The 21,245-nt window shown below is 45.1% G+C and overlaps 3 protein-coding genes across 8 annotated transcripts; 1 reads left to right on the forward strand and 2 right to left on the reverse strand.

The window, feature by feature from the left end:
* Nucleotides 1-2,785: 2,785 nt before the first annotated feature.
* rcn3 (reticulocalbin 3, EF-hand calcium binding domain) lies at nt 2,786-7,140 on the forward strand. 2 transcript variants are annotated; one of them, XM_076996225.1, is made up of 8 exons: nt 2,786-2,944; nt 3,402-3,612; nt 3,727-3,920; nt 4,318-4,490; nt 4,640-4,700; nt 4,789-4,880; nt 5,075-5,182; nt 7,018-7,140. In XM_076996225.1, exons 2-8 carry the CDS (start codon nt 3,407-3,409, stop codon nt 7,123-7,125), a joined length of 942 nt encoding a protein of 313 aa, XP_076852340.1. In that variant the 5' UTR covers nt 2,786-2,944; nt 3,402-3,406; the 3' UTR covers nt 7,126-7,140. The 2 variants fall into 2 exon arrangements, with proteins under 2 accessions (XP_076852340.1, XP_076852339.1); XM_076996224.1 differs by lacking the exon at nt 7,018-7,140 and adding an exon at nt 5,370-6,804.
* Nucleotides 7,141-7,241: 101 nt separating this feature from the next.
* On the reverse strand, nt 7,242-12,837 carry nosip (nitric oxide synthase interacting protein). Of its 5 annotated transcripts, none has more exons than XM_076996230.1 (10): nt 12,770-12,837; nt 12,354-12,437; nt 12,143-12,248; nt 11,625-11,706; nt 11,370-11,505; nt 9,632-9,801; nt 8,449-8,565; nt 7,939-8,009; nt 7,741-7,849; nt 7,242-7,571 (listed from the first exon to the last, which is right to left on the reverse strand). In XM_076996230.1, the coding sequence occupies exons 2-10, from the start codon at nt 12,421-12,423 to the stop codon at nt 7,500-7,502; spliced, it is 933 nt and encodes a 310-aa protein (XP_076852345.1). In that variant the 5' UTR covers nt 12,424-12,437; nt 12,770-12,837; the 3' UTR covers nt 7,242-7,499. The 5 variants fall into 5 exon arrangements, with proteins under 5 accessions (XP_076852345.1, XP_076852346.1, XP_076852343.1 ...); XM_076996231.1 differs by having other exon boundaries at nt 12,758-12,821; XM_076996228.1 differs by having other exon boundaries at nt 7,243-7,571; nt 12,354-12,473; nt 12,770-12,793.
* Nucleotides 12,838-13,135: 298 nt separating this feature from the next.
* LOC143506057 (uncharacterized) lies at nt 13,136-19,297 on the reverse strand. Its single transcript, XM_076996237.1, has 6 exons — nt 18,165-19,297; nt 16,111-16,166; nt 14,484-14,552; nt 13,776-13,827; nt 13,636-13,672; nt 13,136-13,514 (listed from the first exon to the last, which is right to left on the reverse strand). Exons 1-6 carry the CDS (start codon nt 18,724-18,726, stop codon nt 13,469-13,471), a joined length of 822 nt encoding a protein of 273 aa, XP_076852352.1. The 5' UTR covers nt 18,727-19,297; the 3' UTR covers nt 13,136-13,468.
* Nucleotides 19,298-21,245: the final 1,948 nt, after the last annotated feature.

A 21,245-nucleotide genomic window follows, 5' to 3' on the forward strand; every position in this document is an offset into this window, starting at 1 on the left:
AATGTCATGGTGACATGGGTGTGCTGACTGAAGGCCACTGGTGGCCCGCAGAGGACTGGCTGTTGTCCCTGGTCTGGGCGAGGCCCCTGGTTTGATTGCGGCCCCTGGTTTGATTGTGGCCCCTGGTCTAGGTGAGGCCCCTGGTTTGATTGTGGCCCCTGGTCTAGGTGTGGCCCCTGGTTTGATTGTGGCCCCTGGTCTAGGTGAGACCCCTGGTTTGATTGTGGCCCCTGGTCTAGGTGTGGCCCCTGGTTTGATTGTGGCCCCTGGTCTAGGTGTGGCCCCTGGTTTGATTGTGGCTCCTGGTCTAGGTGAGGCCCCTGGTTTGATTGTGGCCCCTGGTCTAGGTGTGGCCCCTGGTTTGATTGTGGCCCCTGGTCTAGGTGAGGCCCCTGGTTTGATTGTGGCCCCTGGTCTAGGTGAGGCCCCTGGTTTGATTGTGGCCCCTGGTTTGATTGTGGCTCCTGGTCTAGGTGTGGCCCCTGGTTTGATTGTGGCCCCTGGTCTAGGTGTGGCCCCTGGTTTGATTGTGGCCCCTGGCCTCTTGGGCTCAGCGAGCGCTCCTTCCCACCTCCAAGAGAGTGTGAATGGGGAGAACAATCTGCAGTGAAACAAGCCGGGGGGGGGGAGGGTTGCTGGAAGGCAAAGAATAGGCAGAGAAGAGGCAGAGGGAAGGAGGACACAATGAGGCCGGGGGTGTTTGGAGGAGACGGGGACTAAGACACGGGAAGGGGACAGGACAGAGTGACGAAGGCCAGGAAGAGGAGGAGGGTGCCAGCTTCATTTATTTCCGGTTGATGAAACCCCTCCACAAGCCCTCGCCCCTCATTTCTGCATCACCCTCTCCCTCTCTCTCTATTCACCTCCCTCTCTCTCTCTCTACCTCCCTCTCTATTTCTCTCCAGAAATCACAGAAAAAGACAGTGGTGTGAAGACTTTAATCTGAAAATATGGTTTGTTTACATGGTACAAAACATGATTAAGAGCTGTATCTGTATTTCGCTTTTTTTTAATCAACAAAAAGCAAAACTAAAAAGTATGCCAGAAATTTTGGATTAAAAGACAAAACCAAGAATTTGTCTGTATGTTTAAATTAGTAGCTAATGTGTGTGTGTGCTGCTGTAGACCAAAGGTTGTGTGTGTGTTGTGCATGAATATGTGTGTGTGTGTGTGTACTTCTTTAAATTTGCAACGCTTTAGGCCATGTTTTTTTTCAGTGTCTTGTTAGTTCATCCCTGTCACCACCTCTCTCTCTCTTTCTCTCTTCCTCTCCTTCTCTTACTCCCTCTTTCCCTGCTGGAGGGGAGGGGAAGAGAGGTCACCATAGCAACAATGCCGGCACAACTTAACATCAAGTTCCAATAAATAAATAATATATATATAAAAAAAACATTTTAAATGTCCTCATATATGTGTTTAAATGTGTACAATATACTGTACACATCTATATGCACATCTACTAGATATAGATATAGACTGTTTATTAATAAATTGTTTGCTGGCTCCTGAATAGTGTTTCTATCTTTCTAAGGCGTGTGTTTTGTACCTGTTCTCTTGGTCCCATTTACAGTATGCAACCTCTCTTCTCTCCCTCCGTCTGCCCTCTCCCTCGCTCTCTCCAGCGTGGTGTGACCCCAGGCTACAGTGCACCCCAGACACTCACCCCTACCCCCTCTGCTTCTCCTCTCTCCAGCGCTGTCACCTTCTATTGCCCCATGCAGCTAGACACACGGCCTCAGGCAATGGGAGAGAGAAAGAGAGAGAGAGAGAGAGAGAGAGAGAGAGATATGTGTGTGTCTCACTATGAGAGAGTGAGAAGAGAAAGAGAGACAGAAGAGGTGACAAGCAAATAAATAAATAAACAAAGGAGCAGGTGTGAAAAGGAAGAGTTGTGGGAAAGCTGTGAGAGTGGAGAACAAGTACAGAGGTGTACAGAGAGAAAAGACCTCGTGCACACTGAGAAGACCACCAATCCCACACACAGACACAAAATTGACTAAAGGTTATAGTATATAACATTTAATACAGAACAGATATAATAGAATTGCTATGTAATGTACGAATACATGGGCACTGAGGCCAATGCTAACGTGGTTTCATTTAACACGGTACAGTAAGGGTGCAGACGTCTGCCAATCAGGAAATTGCAGTAGGGCTGCGCTACATGCGTGGAACGAAACTTTTCCAACGTTTCGAAACGTAATGAAGAAAAAACAGGAAACAAATTTCACCAGCTCGCGGAAAAATGTCGGACGTAGATTCTAGAGGATTCTACGGAAAAAAAAGGCAACTTTGCCCCCAAGTGGCTAAGTCTTTGTATAAAGAATTACAAGCCACACAAATTATGACAACTTTTGATTAAACTTCTATAAACGTTCCTTTAAACATTAAACAGAAATATTTGCATACAATCTATAACATAAAAAGTTTAAAACAGAATTAGAACATTTTATTGTGGATCATATCCAATACACCTAAATCCACCACTAAATATATGCAAATATTCTGCCGTTAGTCACAATAGGAGCGTCGGAATGCTATTAATGTAAACATAAATGTAGTTGTTATAAACTCTGAATTTATTTAACTCAATCCTCTACCCACATAATCGAATGTCAGTTTTATTGAGTTCGTTTTTCTCTGCACTCTTCCAACCCGTCTGAGTAAAATCCGCTAAATAAGTTGACAACGTTGTCTCTCATTCTCCAGTGCGCGCTCGCGTGTCAACGTGGCGTTTCAGAGCCAGTCGCGTTCATGATTTTCAGTCCAACGTCCCACCGCTTCTCGGTGATTGGTCACTTTTCAAGTCGGTATATAGTTTTTGGGATGACGATGAACGTTTGAACCGCCTTACGCGACGTACAATTTAAAGAGGCAGAGTGCCAACGCGACGCAAAGCTGTAGCGAAAAAAATCGTGCAAGAAAGTAGCACCTTCGGAATTCGGTAAGTTGTTTTGTTCGTAAAGTGTAACTTTTTACTTCGCCATTAAATGATATACAACTAATGTTTTGGGTGTCGTTTTGTTGGTTTTGTTTAGTGTAGGCGCAAATAATGCGTTTGTGATGTAGTTCTTGCAGTGGATGGGCGTCTTCTGTAAAGCATCGTTATGGATGCCTCAAAATGTTCACTACCGTGGCTAAACGCCACTATAGCCTAGACCTAACTGTGGTGTATATTTCGCGACTATAATGCACAATTTTAGGCTACATTTAACTACATTTCTCAGAATTAAACTTATAATTCATTCACATTGTCAGTCAATTGAGATTAATTCTTTTGAGAAGAAGACAGACTTAAGTAGTCAATTTAACAGTGGTAATTATTAAGACTGGATTCTATCAAAAAGAAAAAAACATCGTATTTATCATGTATTTCTCATGCAATCTCTTTCTCTCTTTAGAGAAAATGCACCTTTTCTTTCTTTGCCTCATTCTGGGGGTTTCAGTTGCTGTACCTCCTCAGGAGAAACGTGTACACCATCAACGTGACCTTAGCGATCACGCCCATGACGATGTCCACGGTTTCCAGTACGACCACGAGGCCTTCCTGGGCAAAGAAGAAGCTAAAACCTTCGACCAGCTTACCCCAGAGGAGAGCAAGGCCAGACTCGGGTACTGTGACACACTACAGCTCAGAATAACATTCATAACTCTACTCTTCATCCAACAGGTCTCTGACCCATCACTGTGCTGACTCTTTGTTAAACCTGTCTCCTCCCTATTTAGTAAGATAGTGGATAGAATCGACATGAATAAAGATGGCTACGTAAGCCACGATGAACTGCACCACTGGATCAAACACAGGCAGAGGAGATACATCGAGGAGAACGTGGACAAGCACTGGAAGGACTACGACCAGAACAAAGATGGAAAGATCGCCTGGATAGAGTACAAGAACACCACCTATGGTTCCTACCTGGGTAACTGGAGCACTTGTCTTTCATTGGAGCTTAGGTCCTAATTGTTTCCAATCTCATGTCTCTTTTAAAAGTCTTCAACAGAATCAGGGGAACAAAAAAGCAGCCCTAACTATTTAATCCAGAGGACATGGAGGCTCCATTAAGTGCATAGATGAAGCCTGATCTGTGATCCATGTTTTGAGCTCCTGTGCATGTGTCTGAGTGGGTTTCCCTATGGACACACATGGTTAGACTCTCATTACATGCTTATGTGTCTGGGGAAAAATATAGCATTTCAAAAGTCCTCACAAACGAAATTAAAATGTGAAAATATCGCACAAACTGAGATAACCTTTAAATATGTACATGTATGACCTTTTCGTGGTTGTTTTGCTGATGGTATATGTTCTTGTCCTAGATGACTCCTCTAATGATTTAGATAACAAAGAGAGTTACCAGAGAATGCTGCGGAGAGACCAGAGGAGATTTGAAGCAGCAGACAAAGATGGAGACGGAATTGCCACCAGGGAAGAGTTCACAGCTTTTCTCCACCCTGAGGAGTTTGACTACATGAAGAACATGGTGGTGCAGGTGAGAAGGAGAGGACGGTGATTGAGCGAGAGAGAGGGAGATTTTTAAAATAATTTAATTAAAGATATACTTGTATGGTGGTAAAATAGTGTGTGCTTTGAACAAACAGAAAGGAATATTAAATTTTCTCTTCATATTCCGTTCATCAGGAAACCATGGAGGATATTGACAAGAATGGCGACGGCAAGATAAGTCTGGAGGAATACATTGGTAAATTGCTAATATATGATGATCTCCATTTTTCCATCTTAAATAGTTTAACCCATTTGAGTTGTGCTCTTGTTTTCCTGGTCCACAGGGGATATGTATTCTCCAGAGGCTGGAGAAGGTGAGCCAGAGTGGGTCACCACAGAGAGGAAACACTTCCAGGACGCACGGGACATGAACAAGGTATAGTCGTATTGGCAGAATGACACCATTTACCTCGAAATGGACAGCCTGGACACAAGGCAACACGGACTGAAGAGGATGTTTCGTACAAGCAGGCCTGCTGTTAAATAACATGGAACCAAAATAAGTTTTTTGTTCTTTCAGTGTTGTTCCACTATTAGAAACACTCTAGAAACACTTAATCTTGTGTTTAGGATGGTTTTCTTGATGCCAGTGAAGTTGCCTTATGGATACTGCCAGGAGATGTTGATCATGCTGACAATGAAGCCAGACATCTAATCCATGAGACTGACAAGGACAATGTAAGTAAAAACTATGAATACAAATGTGGTCGTTTATGCATTATTGTAATTAAATGCATTTGATTGTCAAGTTAATTATCAATCAATTCAATCATTCTTCTTTCTTTTTACCTTGCCCCTTCCCTTTTTAATCAACATCAATCTTCACAATGGATCTTCAATTTCCCCAACATAATCATTTAATCAGGATGACAAAATGACCAAGAAGGAAATTCTGGAAAACTGGAACATGTTTGTTGGAAGCCAGGCCACCAATTATGGAGAAGATCTCACCAAGAAACACGATGAGCTCTGATGCTTTGATCCTCCTGGGGGAAGGAGCAGTGGGCTCTGATCTATTGGGGGTGGGAGGGTTAATTATCTGGGAGAGGTTAATTATAAGCCATAAAGAAATTTATGGTATTTTTCAGGGGTGGGTATCTAACAGATGGGTGGAATAAATCCAGTATAGGGTTAGGAGTCAGGATTCAGGGGTCAAGACCTAAGAGTTAGGCAAGCAGTCAGGAAAGCAGTGCTCCCTTTAACTGTTTTACCTTGGAGTGAATTGTATTTATTTACTCAAATACATTTCAGTATAGAGGCTGTCAGCAGAGACGAGGCATGTGGCAGGTTGACACACAAATGTATGTCTGATCTAAAGGTGTTTTGTAGCCCAAGTGTTGATACTAAAGGTTTATGCTGGATTTGTAGATTTGTCCTCTGCTCTGAGAATGGTGATGTTGCGAAGCAGAAAGATAACAGAGCCAATCCTGATCCAACGCCCTCAAAAGAAAAACATCTTGAAACTATATTTTAAAAGTATAATCACCATGACCCGTTTTCAGCTGCTCTGAAAAACTTAGTAATTAACTAGTCCACAGTCACTTAAGAGAAGCAGCTTGATGACTCTGTGTTTAGATGTGGGCAGGTGAATGGGGCCTGGTTAAAGGACTGGGGTTTCAATGATGTGGTTTCCATGCCTGCCTGAGTGCTGGGGCATCTGCAGTGACCCTGGCATGGGGACGCAGGAGGCTGACAGGATAACGGGATGCCTGCAGGGTCAAAGGTCATTCCTGTGAGTGCAGTACTCTGCAACAGGACAAAACACCTCAGCAAGGCTGTGTCTCTCCTACGTCCCCACGTAGCTCAGTGAGAATCTGACACAGACAGGTCAGTAACTGTGTGTGAGTCAAAACTACAAAAATGTCTGTTGGCTTTTGGTGCTTGGAAGCATTAGCTGTTCACCTCTAGTGCTGTTGTAGAGCAAACGACACATGAACTTGCCTACTATAGTTTTGTAATGTTGATCAGCCAGACACTCCATTCCTGTTGTGTGGTAGCCTGATTAGTATGTGGCTGTTAACTGTAGGTTTGGTGTTTTCAGTCCTGGTCTCAGGGTTTGAGAAGCCATAGCCAGCAGTCGCATTGGTCCTTTTGCTGTGAAAAAATAGGGAGGTTGTGCTAGCACCAGTGTTACAAACTGGTCATGAACCAGCGCTCATATGGCAGGTACACGGGAGGGACCAGTGGCTACCACTGACTGGGACAAGAAGGGTTAAGGAGGGACAGAGGAGGAAAAAAAAAACAGTATTTTCACTGTGGTGCAACATTTCTGTCAATTCAAAATAAACCCATGTTTTTTATGCTTGACTTTTATTATGTATTAAAACTGTCATTGTTTATTTACTAAAAGCGATTAATCTGTTGCCTTGATGAACCTAGCAAACCGCTGTGTAGAATATGGTCTCCATGTTTCTCTGCTGTATGAATGGGATGAGTCTCTCCGTCCTCCATCTGTCCATCCTAGTCCTACCTGCCCATCCTTGCCAAACTCTCTTCTGTCAACTGCAATTCAGGATGGCCGCCTCTCCGTGGATGAGATCATGGAGAAACTGGATGTGATTAAAGTCAGCACCATCACAGACTACGGCACCCTGATACTGGAGAACCATGATGAACTATGACTACAGGAGCCCATTGAGTCAGGACTTATCAGAATAAAGTAAAAAATGTAAAATGTGGTCAAATAACTCTCCTTAAGTTTTTTAAAATATTTTAATTAGCAAGAAAAAAATGAGCGCACTACATTTTGCAAAAAAAAAAAAAAAAAACACAACATATCTAAAGCTCTACATATCCTGCTTATATTCATTCATATACATTCATGTTTCAGTTTATGTTTTATGCCAAAGTGGGACGGACGAAAACACTGATCACTACTCTTCTGTCTCATGCCAATAACATGAAGCTACAGGCAGGAGAAGGTGAAGCCAGATGGCAGCGGTGCAGTAGAGAGGGAGGGGGAGGGGTCACTGCCAGGGTCACGCCCACAGCACACTCAAGCCTGCATCACGGGTCGGGCCTCCTTCGCACAGAGATTCAATCCAGAGCCGGCAAACCCGGTGCCACCCTGCCGTGGAGAGAAACGAGACAGGGTGTTGAGACAGGTTGGTGGGTGATGCTAGGAGTCTGAAAATCTTAAACCGTGCAGCCAGATCTCTCACAGTTGCACTCTGCAGACATGTACCCTCACCCTCTGCAGACACACACCTCTGTGCTCTAGTCACACAAATGCTTACCCTCTGCAGAACTATAATGTCTTTGTCCTTTAGTTTGTCTCCAGACACTGGGTCGGTCATGTCCTTGCGTATTAGTTTCTCCACACACTCTACAGTGACCACTGCTCCTCTGACACAGAGAGATCGAGAGAGACCATGAGAAAGCAATGAGACTGAAATACTCCTTATTACTGAAGTCAGAAGCTTCTGTGAACTCACGAGGGTCTGAGCACCGCACAGGGGACCGAGTTGCCCAGGGTGTCTGTGGTTACTGCACACACATATCGGTCCTGAAAAACAGGCAGCGTTGTGAGTCTTTCCTATATATAAAAAAAAACATTAAAACCAGCCCTGCCTAAAGTGCCAAGGCTTGATATAGGATTGATACTATCAGCTTGTCATTACTGCACTACAGAATTCATACCAGTATGTAATTAAGGTAATGAACAATTAAATTAAACTTAATTTTCACTAAATTAAATGTTTATTTTCTAAAAAAAAATCTATTCTAAAACCAATATACATTATCCAGTTTATATTCTTTTAAAATGTACACAGAAGATTAAAAATGTTTTACACTGGTCATTACATTGTGATATTAGTATGAAATCACTGTGAAATTACAACCAAATGTGAGTGAAATGAAAAGTGAAGGTGCTGTGCAAAGACAGGTACTGTTGGGGCAGGTCCGAGGGGGCCGTGTGTGTCGGCGGTGCGGGGCGGGCCCACCTGGCGTGTGAGGAGGGCTACGCGGTCCAGGCTGGGGTCCATGGGTGTGAAGCGAACAGTGATGAGGTCACTCATCTTCAGGGGCCGGCCCGACATCGGGCACAGCACAGTCTTGGACTGACACGGGGAGAAGGACGGATGGTGAGACGATCAAGATTTATATGGTGGTTATACGATAAAGATTTTCCAGTGATAAACTGATGCTGCTACAAGATCATGGCATTCTGACCCATTACTTTAGCCCACAACCATTTCTTCCTGAAGGCAAAACATTAGCAGTGTTGTTCCTTGGAAAGCTTAAAGCTAGGTTTATGCTTGACGCGTCGCTACCAGAGCGAGGGTCCGCACGGCAAAAATGAAGCAATCGCGGTGGCTCCGATACAGTTACAATTTCAAGCATTTTCAAGCACTTTAGCCTAAATTCCAGCACGTTTCAAACCTGGAACACAATGCAACATTAAAATTCGTCAGGAAAATGTTCCTTCCATTGTTTTTGAGGGGTGTTTCTTTATACTACCACATAATTTCGGAGAACACTGCAAAGAATGCGTCACACTAACTTTAAGGCTTCAAATGCGGAATCTCATAGGAGACACCAAAGAGGTGTGGACACTGCAGAATCCCAGGCTGCACGCGACTGGCTACCGGTATTCATTTGTGGCAGCAGTGCTCTGTGAGCTCCAGAAGAAAATGTGCTGCAGAGGCATCAAACCGGTCACCATGGAGTCACATGGTCCACACTCAAAGATCACACATTAAAGCTCACGAGCAAATTATTTCATGATTTGCACAGTGTAAAGCTGTTTTAAAGCACCTAGATTAACAATTCAAGTCTCTATTCTGAGTATTAATTCCCACACACCACCATTTACACATCATCAGGGGTGTTACATAATCAGGGGTGTTAGCAGAGAGAGGAACGAGGGCAGGGTGACCAGGAGAAGAGATAAGGGAGCAGACTGGGTCGCAGTGCAGAACAAAGCTGGAGTAGAATAACCGAGGCCACCAGCAGAACACAGAGGAGTAAACACACGCTGGGGTCACCAGAACCTGCCGCAGTAGCAGCTGGATTCAGAGCAAAGTTCAGGAGATGTGGTGCACCAATGCACAGGAGGGATGAAGAGGGACAGACATAAAGGTGCGACGGTGGCGTGGGGAAGGACGTCTGGGGGTGTGTCCTCACAGGTTTCTTCAGGAGGGTGGGCTTGGCCTCTGGAGTCAGGCTGGGGATCCAGAAGCTGGGCAGACTGGACGAGGAGCTGGAGGAGCTGAAGAAACCGGAGGAGCTGGACTCCCCCGCCGCGGATGCCGAGCTGGAGGAGGTGGCCGAGGTAACAGAGCTACTGGGTGACACTAAAGACATAACACGAGCAGAAGCTATTAGTCAGGGAGAAGACAGCACATTTTAAATAGCCACAAAAAGAAACTAAAGTGAACATTATGTTGGGATTTGTTATCAGACATCTACAATATACCCATTTTTTAAGGAATCACAAAGTGAACACTGTGGCACATCAAAGGGCAGTGTAGTTATAGACTGCTACAGTCACACCAGCAGAGGGCAGTATAGTTATAGCCTGCTAGTCACACCAGCAGAGGGCAGTGTAGTTACAGCCTGCTACAGTCACACCAGCAGAGGGCAGTGTAGTTATAGCCTGCTACAGTCACACCAGCAGAGAGCAGTGTAGTTACAGCCTGCTACAGTCACACCAGCAGAGGGCAGTGTAGTTATAGCCTGTTACAGTCACATCAGCAGAGGGCAGTGTAGTTACAGCCTGCTACAGTCACATCAGCAGAGGGCAGTGTAGTTACAGCCTGCTACAGTCACGTCAGAGCAGTGTAGTTACAGCCTGCTACAGTCACACCAGCAGAGAGCAGTGTAGTTACAGCCTGCTACAGTCACATCAGCAGAGGGCAGTGTAGTTATAGCCTGCTACAGTCACATCAGCAGAGGGCAGTGTAGTTATAGCCTGCTACAGTCACATCAGCAGAGGGCAGTGTAGTTACAGCCTGCTAGTCACACCAGCAGAGAGCAGTGTAGTTACAGCCTGCTACAGTCACATCAGCAGAGGGCAGTGTAGTTATAGCCTGCTACAGTCACATCAGCAGAGGGCAGTGTAGTTATAGCCTGCTAGTCACACCAGCAGAGGGCAGTGTAGTTATAGCCTGCTACAGTCACACCAGCAGAGAGCAGTGTAGTTACAGCCTGCTACAGTCACATCAGCAGAGGGCAGTGTAGTTATAGCCTGCTACAGTCACACCAGCAGAGGGCAGTGTAGTTATAGCCTGCTACAGTCACATCAGCAGAGGGCAGTGTAGTTATAGCCTGCTAGTCACATCAGCAGAGGGCAGTGTAGTTACAGCCTGCTACAGTCACACCAGCAGATGGCAGTGTAGTTATAGCCTGCTACAGTCACATCAGCAGAGGGCAGTGTAGGTATAGCCTGCTACAGTCACATCAGCAGAGGGCAGTGTAGTTACAGCCTGCTACAGTCACACCAGCAGAGGGCAGTGTAGTTATAGCCTGCTACAGTCACATCAGCAGAGGGCAGTGTAGTTATAGCCTGCTACAGTCACATCAGCAGAGGGCAGTGTAGTTATAGCCTGCTACAGTCACATCAGCAGAGGGCAGTGTAGTTATAGCCTGCTACAGTCACATCCCTGGAAAACTTGAATCACTGGAGAGCCACAGCCGAAGTCCCCTGTACTAGTTGTAGGATAAGTGTTCACAATTTCGCAGCAGAGTATTTGATGTAGACAAGGAGTGTTACTGAAATGTTATTAGTGTAAACAACAATTCGTGTACTGTTGCAAATAACTTTCCCAACTGTAGCCTAAAATAAGGTTAGGACTAAGAGATTTTCATTTAAAGAATATGCTTATAAGGTTGTGCAATCAACAGTACCGATGTCGTCCTGTACCTGTGATGAAGGGATTGATGGGCTTGGAAACAATGCTTCCCTCTTTTTTCTTAAACTTCTCAACTTTCTCCCTCTCCTCTGAAGACGACTCCAGCCGGTCCTCACTCCTAAGAGCCCGCTTCTGCTTCTCGTACGCCTGGCCGAGCCAGGGCGGGTCAGGGCGCGAGTGCAAAACACAAATGACGTCAAAATAAAAGCGGAGATGGAACGATGGAGCAAATCAGTGACAGCGGTGATGTCACAGCGATTGCAAACCTTCATCTTCTTCGCAATGTCAGTCTTTTGATGGAGGATGTACTCCAGAATGGCTTCTCTTTCATACAGGTACCCATCTTCACTGAAAAACAAATGCACACAAAGGTTTAGTGTCCACTTTCTGATATGCTGGTGGACAACAAGAGTATTTTACTGTCTATTATCCCCAACCACTCTAATTAAACCCGAAAAGCTACATGATAATACTGTAGATATTGTGATTATTTTAGCTCACTTTCCATCCCTCCTGATCACCCTGCGAAATCCAAAATTATGCCTTTACAGGACTTTTCCCCTTTTGGTTACTACAGGCATATAGGCATATAACCTAGGCTGTTATTCTTCAAAAAAGGAACAAATTATAAACACTTTCAATGCCAAGTCCATTTTGTGCTATTTTCTTTTCTACACGCAAAACATGCTATAGTCATCGTCTCCCCTTGAGTTTTGACACGTCTTATTTTCCCGCTTTCCTTGTGTTTAGGAGAGATGTGGACATGCACGTAAAATGTACCTACGTTACTACAGGGTCTCTGCACGGCTGCAAGGATAGACAGCAGCAATCAAAATCTTTCACAGCGTCCTTCCCCAAACGCACACTTTGCGTCCCATATCCCGAAGCGGCTTTGAAGAGAGAGAGAGAGAAAGAGAGAAACAATCCAGCTATTAAAGGCGAAAAATAAAAAAGAGAATAAATGCAGAGCCGAGCGATCTGGCGGATAAACCAACCTGTATCTTTCTTCTTCTCGTGATAGGTGTACACGGCCCCGGCCGTACAGTTCTTCCCGTGTCGCGTCATTTTTGTTTTGTTTGCTTTATGTTCGGTTTACAGAAGAAAGTGATTAGCTGCTATTTAACATATAACATATAAAACACTTAAGACACTCCAACAAAACAACACTTCGCAAGAACTGACTGGTAAATGCAAATTAAGTATGAGCTATAGTTAGCTAACTATGCTAACGTTAGCTATCGTTAGATAAAGTCAATTTGGTGGTCAACTGTGTAGCTAGCTATATTTTCATGGATTCTTTGGATACATTATGCTAATATTATAGATTAGGTGAGACATTAATACAGTGTGCTTTTAAAGTAAGTTACTACAGTCTATTAAAAAACGTGCGGCATCAAACCTGCTTGTTTACCTCACTTTGAACGTCCTCTCCGTCATATAGACTTCGAGTTGTCAAAATAAAAGTAGCACATTCTTCTCGAGAGTTCATCTGGCCAAGAAGAATAATACATAATCTCTACGTGCCTTTGCTTGGACCCGTAAAGGCATTCTACTCCTTGGACAGAGGGCTGGTGTGTTAGCCGTGTGGAAACAGCATTTAAAGAATAGTTGTAGCTATTTTACCTATATAAAATAGCGGAATCAATTAAACAAAGTTTATGCATTCTGCTAATGTTTTGTGTATATTGTTAGATGAGATTATTTTGTATTTTTGTAGTTTGTGTTCCCTTATATGGGGAAACATAAACAAATCAAACAAATAATAGTGACAAACAAATAAAAGGATCCCACAATTTTATTTAAATACCACCCAGCTGTGTCAAAACAACACATGTATTTATTCAGTTACAGTTCTTACAGTTCAGTTACATTTTCTGTTAATTACACAGTAAACCTGTTGACAAAAACATATAGGTTCATGGATACTGTTAATTAATAATATTTAATTCCATGTATGTAATGCTTTTATGAAATGATGTTAGATTAAAAAAGGTGGTGGAGAAATAACTTAAGACTCATTACAGCCGTAATGCAGACTGAAGTTTTTAAATGCCCTTCTCCAACCCTGACTGCAGATCTTTCAAATTGCCACATGGTGGCAATCAAGGACTTAGTTGTCGTCATCTTCATCATCGTCAAGGATGTCTGCAACCGTCCTGAAATATGCAGATTGTTGTATTGTATTACAAAATTTTAATAATATATGCTATGTTCATATAGTTTTCAAACACCAATTATGATAAAACAAATGACTTTATGCAATCAAGTATGACTTACTTATAGATAGATCCTGTCACTGAGTCTACAAAACCACCTGGAAGCAATCAATGAATCAGTCATTCAAATATTTAAATTTCTATAATAATCCAACTGTATAATTGATTCATTCTGTTTATAACCAGCAGTGAGTCTCCTACCTGGCTGGCACACAGTGTTACACACAGGACAGACGGGGCACATATTGCAGGCCTGAGAAGAGATGGAAGATTTTGCCATTTTCAGAACATGTTCCATCAAAGGGCATGAAAACCATTTGCAGACAGGAGCACATGTGTTGATAGAAAGGGCTTTTGGATCTTTTCTCAGCCATGATGAAGATAATCTGTTGACCACTACTGTAATATGATGTAACACAGATTTAAAACTGCTGTGTGAGCCAGAGGAGCTGGAAGCATCTCTACAGTGTGTGCGCCATTAGCAGGACCTCAGTGCGTCTCTCAGCATTCACACAGCTGAGGCATGTATGGCCTTTCTCGGTTTTGCCCCACTGGAGTTTCACACCACACCAGTACAACCAGTACATTGATAGACCAATAGCAGAGCAGGGAGACGTCTAGGGTTTCTGTCTCACTGACACCTTGTCTAACCAATCAGTACCACTAAATATTTTGGTAGTTTGACATTTTAGATTTATGTTTAGATTTATGTTAGATTTATTTTAGATTTATGTTTAGATTTATGTTTAGATTTATGTTTTGATTTATGTTTTGATTTATGGCTGTACGTGCTTGGTTTTATGTTGGTGTGTGTGTCTGTGTGTGTGTGTGTGTGTGTGTGTATGTGCATGTGTAAGTTAGGATGATGGGATCTTTACACTGTGTGTGTATGTCTGTGTGTGTCCTCACCTCACAGAATCCACAGTATTCTGCCTTATCTCCCTTTTTACATGGGCACTTGTCACAGTTTTCACAGTGCTGAGGAGGAGAGACAGGGGTGAAGAATGAACACAACTTAAAGTACATAAAACAGGCACTGTCTAATTTAACAATAAACACTACCAACCAGGTAGCAAGGTAGTTACCCTCAGAAACACTATCTGTTTTTGAAGTGTGTGGAGTGAGACAGCATTAAGGAGGACAGAGGGCTGGTGTGAGACAGCATTAAGAAGGACAGAGGGCTGGAGTGAGAGCATTGAGGAGGACAGAGGGCTGGTGTGAGACAGCATTAAGAAGGACAGAGGGCTGGAGTGAGACAGCATTGAGGAGGACAGAGGGCTGGTGTGAGACAGCATTAAGGAGGACAGAGGGCTGGTGTGAGACAGCATTGAGGAGGACAGAGGGCTGTAGTGAGACAGCATTGAGGAGGACAGAGGGCTGGTGTGAGACAGCATTAAGGAGGACAGAGGGCTGGTGTGAGACAGCATTAAGAAGGACAGAGGGCTGTAGTGAGACAGCATTAAGAAGGACAGAGGGCTAGAGTGAGACAGCATTAAAGAGGACAGAGGGCTGGTGTGAGACAGCATTAAGGAGGACAGAGGGCTGGTGCGAGACAGCATTAAGGAGGACAGAGGGCTGGAGTGAGACAGCATTGAGGAGGACAGAGGGCTGGTGTGAGACAGCATTAAGGAGGACAGAGGGCTAGAGTGAGACAGCATTAAAGAGGACAGAGGGCTGGTGTGAGACAGCATTAAGGAGGACAGAGGGCTGGTGTGAGACAGCATTAAGGAGGACAGAGGGCTGGTGCGAGACAGCATTAAGGAGGACAGAGGGCTGGAGTGAGACAGCATTGAGGAGGACAGAGGGCTGGTGTGAGACAGAATTAAGGAGGACAGAGGGCTGGTGCGAGACAGCATTAAGGAGGACAGAGGGCTGGAGTGAGACAGCATTGAGGAGGACAGAGGGCTGGTGTGAGACAGCATTAAGGAGGACAGAGGGCTAGAGTGAGACAGCATTAAAGAGGACAGAGGGCTGGTGTGAGACAGCATTAAAGAGGACAGAGGGCTGGTGTGAGACAGCATTAAGGAGGACAGAGGGCTGGTGTGAGACAGCATTAAGGAGGACAGAGGGCTGGTGCGAGACAGCATTAAGGAGGACAGAGGGCTGGAGTGAGACAGCATTAAGGAGGACAGAGGGCTGGTGTGAGACAGAATTAAGGAGGACAGAGGGCTGGTGCGAGACAGCATTAAGGAGGACAGAGGGCTAGAGTGAGACAGCATTAAAGAGGACAGAGGGCTGGTGTGAGACAGCATTAAGGAGGACAGAGGGCTGGTGTGAGACAGCATTAAGGAGGACAGAGGGCTAGAGTGAGACAGCATTAAAGAGGACAGAGGGCTGGTGTGAGACAGCATTAAGGAGGACAGAGGGCTGGTGCGAGACAGCATTAAGGAGGACAGAGGGCTGGTGCGAGACAGCATTAAAGAGGACAGAGGGCTGGTGTGAGACAGCATTAAGGAGGACAGAGGGCTGGAGTGAGACAGGACCGTAACTGCCGGTGGGAGGATGTGCCTTCATCACACACCCCTGGGGCTCATACCTCACAGTGGGCACAGAACTTGCAGACGGAGCCTGCATGGTACTCATCTTCATCATCTGTAAGAAATGTCAGTTCTCGCCATAAATATTTATCCATTTCTGGATACAAATTTGTGTCTGAATATTTATATGTGTTTGACTTATCTATGTGGAGTAAAAATGGTCATAAATTGATTGACTGTTTCTCACTCTCCTCTCTCTCTCTCTTTCAGACATACACGTGTAGTTTTTTAAGTCACATCTGTCACAGCTATTGCCTATGCTAAACTACTACATGCCTGATACCTCTCTGCTCTAGAGTCTAGCACTCAGTGCTGTGATGTCTGCTACCTCTGCTCTAGAGTCTAGCACTCAGTGCTGTCATCTGCTACCTCTCTGTTCTAGAGTCTGGGCTGCAGCGGTAAGCCAACACAGAGCACACCACGGCGATCATTTGATTTATTCCATCGTTTCAAAGTGGGGTTTAAAAGACGTGCTGCATGGTACGATACACTACTGTGTTGATTTCACACCAGATATTACAGTCGACAGAAAATGGAAAAACAGACATTACAAAAAATATATTTAAAAAGATAAACAACAGAGATAAGAAAATGCCAGTTGCACCATTGCATGTGAAGCTGGCGATAACAGGCATTTCCTAACAATTGTTGTGTTTCCTGTTCCCTTATTAAAAGTCTCTGGGAGTGCAGAATTTAGGTGAATTCACATTCTCTCTCTTTTGCTACCTCTCTGCTGGTAGCCACACAGCCAGGTGTTTTAATGCTGCGTACAGACAGTGTCCCCAGACTAAAATGAACCAGACGTCATACAGTGTTTGCATAGTTCTTATATGTGGGACTAAAGCATAACAATTAACATATTCTCACACCAATTAATTAATTAATTAATTAAGTAATTAATTAATAAGCCATTAAAATATGAAATATATTAAATATTAAAAATGAAAACATCAAATTCCAATAAATTACAGCATATGCATTTAAAGATAACCTTTACACAGAGGCTCAGGAAATGTGTTTTTGTTGACTAATACTTAAAGAATGAGAGTATAGGTAATCTTTTAGTTTGCAAACATGTTTAAAAAAAAGAATGAAATAACTAGAGGTTAGCATGAAACAGGGTATGTAAATATGACAGTAAGCCTATATGGTAGATAAATATGGCTTACAAACACACAGAAGTTACAAAATTACAAACCAGGGTAGTACACATTACATTTGCTTTGACGCTATTTTACAGACATTTACGGTGGATCTCTACAGAGAAAGAATGAGATGTGAGAGATGTAGTGAAAGAGAGAGAAACTTGAATCATTCAAACCAATCAGTCTGTTATCTGGGTCTCCCCAGAACTATCCAACCTCCTCCTGTCTCTCTCTCTCTATCAGCCCCCACTATACTCTCTTCTTCATTCTGTCCTTCTCTCTAGTGTCCTAGTCCCCTGCTAACATCTCCCTCTCTCTCCTTCTTTCTCTGTAGTATCACATGGAGACACGATTGCAGATAAATCCAAATTCAAACGGGAAGGGTGGAGGGAAGAAGGGACCCCACTCTTACAAACGAGACACAAATCAAAAAATGATCTGCTCTATAGGGGCAGCGTGAGGCGTGGGCTCACACCGCTGGCGCTGGGTTTGCTTTTTTCTCTTTTAAGTCCTCAGTTCATAAGTACTGCACTGTACTGCACTTCAGGACTCGACACAGTCCGCCTTCACAGGGCCCACAGAACTCATAGCTCTATTTAAGCAGGGAAGAGAAGACAGAGAGAATCAGAGACAGCCAGGTTGATGGAAAGCTAGAGAGGGGAGGAGGGACTACTGCAGAGCTCTGAGCGTTCTGATTGGATAACAAAACTGACCGGGGTAGATCTATGAGTGGTGGAAAACAGCATGCCTGCTAGAGCTAGGGAGTGGCCAAATGCTCCCTGGCTCCTCCCCTCTCTTACCCCAAATAGGTGAAGATCAGCGAAGGAGGAGTAAGAGGGGGTTCGAAGAACTAAGAAATAAGGGGAATACAAAGCAAACATTAAGGTAATGTGTGCAAGGCTACATACCTTCATGGTCGTCGTCGTCATCATCGTCATCATCATCATCATCGTCATCATCATCATCGTCATCATCATCGTCGTCATCATCGTCGTCATCATCGTCATCATCATCGTCATCGTCATCATCGTCGTCATCGTCGTCATCATCGTCATCATCGTCGTCATCGTCGTCATCGTCGTCATCGTCGTCATCGTCGTCATCATCGTCATCGTCGTCATCGTCGTCATCATCGTCGTCATCATCATCATCATCGTCATCATCATCGTCGTCATCGTCATCATCATCGTCGTCATCGTCATCATCATCGTCATCATCGTCGTCATCGTCATCATCGTCATCATCGTCGTCATCGTCATCATCATCGTCGTCATCATCGTCATCATCGTCGTCATCATCGTCGTCATCGTCGTCGTCATCATCGTCGTCGTCATGGTCTGCCATCAGCCCCTCCTCACGGACGAGAGGTAACTCCTGGGCTTTGACAGCAGCAGAGGGAGCAAGGGGCGTCTGGAAGCTGCAGAGAAGGACCAGCAAGAGCCCCAGCAGCCAGCTCTTCAGGGTAGCCATGACTGTACGGCGCGGCGGAGCAGACCCTCAAACACAGATCTCACACTCCTCAGTGCAATGCCCCTGCACCAGGACCTCACAACTCAAAGACACTCAACAGACACCTGGTGGCCTCCTCAGTATATCCACCACTCACCCAGTGACATGCACTCGCACTCACACGCTGGGGAAGCTCTGGGCACGGCAGTGGTAGCACAGGTGACCAAAGCAAAGCCTGGAGTTACAAAGTATTCCAACAGTCCAAATCCACACGCTTGTTCCCAGTGCTAGACAATCCCCTGGGATTCAGGTGTCCCCTCTAGCTTCTGAAAAAGCACCACACGCAGGCGGATTGTGAAAGCTTGGAGAAATGGAAGCGTGACGATGATGAGCCCACCGAGCGGTGATTTAGCGTGTTGAGACAGGAGGAGAGGAGTGACAGGCTAGGCGGCGACTGCAACACAGACCTCACTAACAGTGCGTGGAGGAACAGAGAGACAAACCCGGGGGTAAGATGAGATGGGGGCGGGGGTCATGAGGCATGAGTGACAGGGCCAAGTGTTGGTCGGCTTGGGCCACAAGTACAGTCCATACGCTTAAGAGAGAGGGTGAGAGACAGAGGGGGGCATATATTGCTCGCTTTTCTGCCGTCATCAAATGTTGGGGTTTAACTTTAGAGAAGGCAGTGGCTATGGGGGTAAGGAGAGGATGACCATATATCGTGAGCTTGTGGGTGGAGGGAAAGAGTGTGAGTGAGAGAGGGAGGGAGAGAATATCTGGTCTATATCAAGAGGATGAGTTGTGAGAGAGGATCATTTAATAAGTCCATATGTGAGACGTAGCGATTAGCATATAGGATCGTCTGCACAAGGCACGATCAAGTTCATGCACTTTTGAACACACGTCTGCGGGCTCACAAGGGGACAGCAGTGACAACAATGTGCCGCATGCCGTGGTGTTCTCTCTCATTGAACTCATGAGAGTAAATTCATAGTCAGACGCTTGCCCAATGTAAATCAGGTGGGTGGGCAAATGGAAAGCAGTAAAGTATAGATTCCAAGCCCTGCAGAGCCAGGGAGAAGACCCCTGATATATGACTGTTGTGTTAAGTGATCAAAGGAAAGATTCACTCAACCCATGTTCCTGTCCTCTTAACTGTAGGAAGGTTGTACATTCATTGGAGACCCATCTAAATGCTCCAACAGAATAATGAGCCAGCACATTTAATAACCCACCCATACACACATCCATACCCACACCCGCACTCACACACACACACCCACACACAAACACACACACCCACACACACCCACACACAAACACACACACCCACACACAAACACACACACCCACACACAAACACACACACCCACACACAAACACACACACCCACACACAAACACACACACCCACACACAAACACACACACCCACACACAAACACACACACCCACACACAAACACACACACAAACACACACACCCACACACAAACACACACACCCACACACAAACACACACACCCACACACAAACACACACACCCACACACAAACACACACACCCACACAGGTGGATCAGAATTCTGCTTTCATATTTGAGACCACAGTAGATCCACAGTGAACGTATCCCTCCAAGTGCCTTTTTACCCCTTGGTCTGTGCATGTCCTTAAAATAGTGCGCTGAAAGCAGGCTGGGGGAATAGCTCCCTCTATTTAAAACCCAACACTACCACCGTCAGGGTAATGTGACCTTCTCTGGCCCAGTGTACCACTGACACCCAGCAACACTCACTCAACTACCCCCACAGCTCCACCACGCTCTCCCTGTGTCCCCCTTCTCCACCCACCTGCTCCCATAGCAGCTCCTCATCTCCTGACATCCCGTTTCTCACCTCCTTCTCTTGGGGCCGCACGCTGGCCTGCGTTTCAGCCGTCTGGTTTAGTCTGCAGCCATGCACGAGGCTTTGCCCACTAGGTCTGTAGGACGAATGCCAAGCTAGGCGAGAGGCCGTCGCCAGTTTTGTAACTGTTGACTGTAAAAAGTGGATGTTTCAGGGCTCTGAGGAACACTGACAGTAAGGAAAAGGGCAGAGGATTAGACATGGGGGGGGGGGGGGGGGGGGGGGCGGCAGAAAGTGCACAGTGGCTGAAAGTAGAGATGCATCCCAACGTGCCTCTGAGATTTTTGTCCCCCCCCCCCCTCTTCCCTTTCAGCCCTCTCTCTCTTCCCTCAGCCTAACAGTGGTGGCTAAGACACACAACCTGGTCTCAGTGTTTGACCCACATATTGAAACTACAGCAGGATCAGGCCAGAAGTCATGAAAACCAAGTCCTGTGCCCTGTTTGGGTCAGAGCTGCCGCACATGCTTCCTCACACTCCTCACACTGTGGCAGCATCAGTGTACAAACCACTGCTGACAAAGCCACATGAAATCATGACTGCACTGAATGGAGTCCAAAGTTACAGTTCATAGTCACTGTAAAATCTTTACAAATTTCAATGTCGAACTCTTATTAGTATTATTACTAGTGCTGTCAATT

The sequence above is a fragment of the Brachyhypopomus gauderio genome, chromosome 2 (assembly GCF_052324685.1).
Source record: "Brachyhypopomus gauderio isolate BG-103 chromosome 2, BGAUD_0.2, whole genome shotgun sequence".
Lineage (NCBI taxonomy): Eukaryota > Metazoa > Chordata > Actinopteri > Gymnotiformes > Hypopomidae > Brachyhypopomus > Brachyhypopomus gauderio.

Excerpts from the sequence above, each read along its gene's own strand:
- nosip (XM_076996230.1), bottom strand. The coding sequence starts at position 12,423 with ATGACGCGACACGGGAAGAACTGTACGGCCGGGGCCGTGTACACCTAT. Across the intron at positions 8,010-8,448 it reads TAGCCCTCCTCACACGCCAG|GACCGATATGTGTGTGCAGT; the intron begins GTGGGCCCGCCC and ends CCTGTTTTTCAG. Across the intron at positions 7,850-7,938 it reads TGTGCGGTGCTCAGACCCTC|AGGAGCAGTGGTCACTGTAG; the intron begins GTGAGTTCACAG and ends TCTCTGTGTCAG.
- rcn3 (XM_076996225.1), top strand. The coding sequence starts at position 3,407 with ATGCACCTTTTCTTTCTTTGCCTCATTCTGGGGGTTTCAGTTGCTGTA. Across the intron at positions 3,921-4,317 it reads CACCTATGGTTCCTACCTGG|ATGACTCCTCTAATGATTTA; the intron begins GTAACTGGAGCA and ends TTCTTGTCCTAG. Across the intron at positions 5,183-7,017 it reads ATGAGACTGACAAGGACAAT|GATGGCCGCCTCTCCGTGGA; the intron begins GTAAGTAAAAAC and ends ACTGCAATTCAG.
- LOC143506057 (XM_076996237.1), bottom strand. The coding sequence starts at position 18,726 with ATGGCTACCCTGAAGAGCTGGCTGCTGGGGCTCTTGCTGGTCCTTCTC. Across the intron at positions 13,828-14,483 it reads AATACTGTGGATTCTGTGAG|GCCTGCAATATGTGCCCCGT; the intron begins GTGAGGACACAC and ends ATCTCTTCTCAG. Across the intron at positions 13,515-13,635 it reads GTGACAGGATCTATCTATAA|GACGGTTGCAGACATCCTTG; the intron begins GTAAGTCATACT and ends TGCATATTTCAG.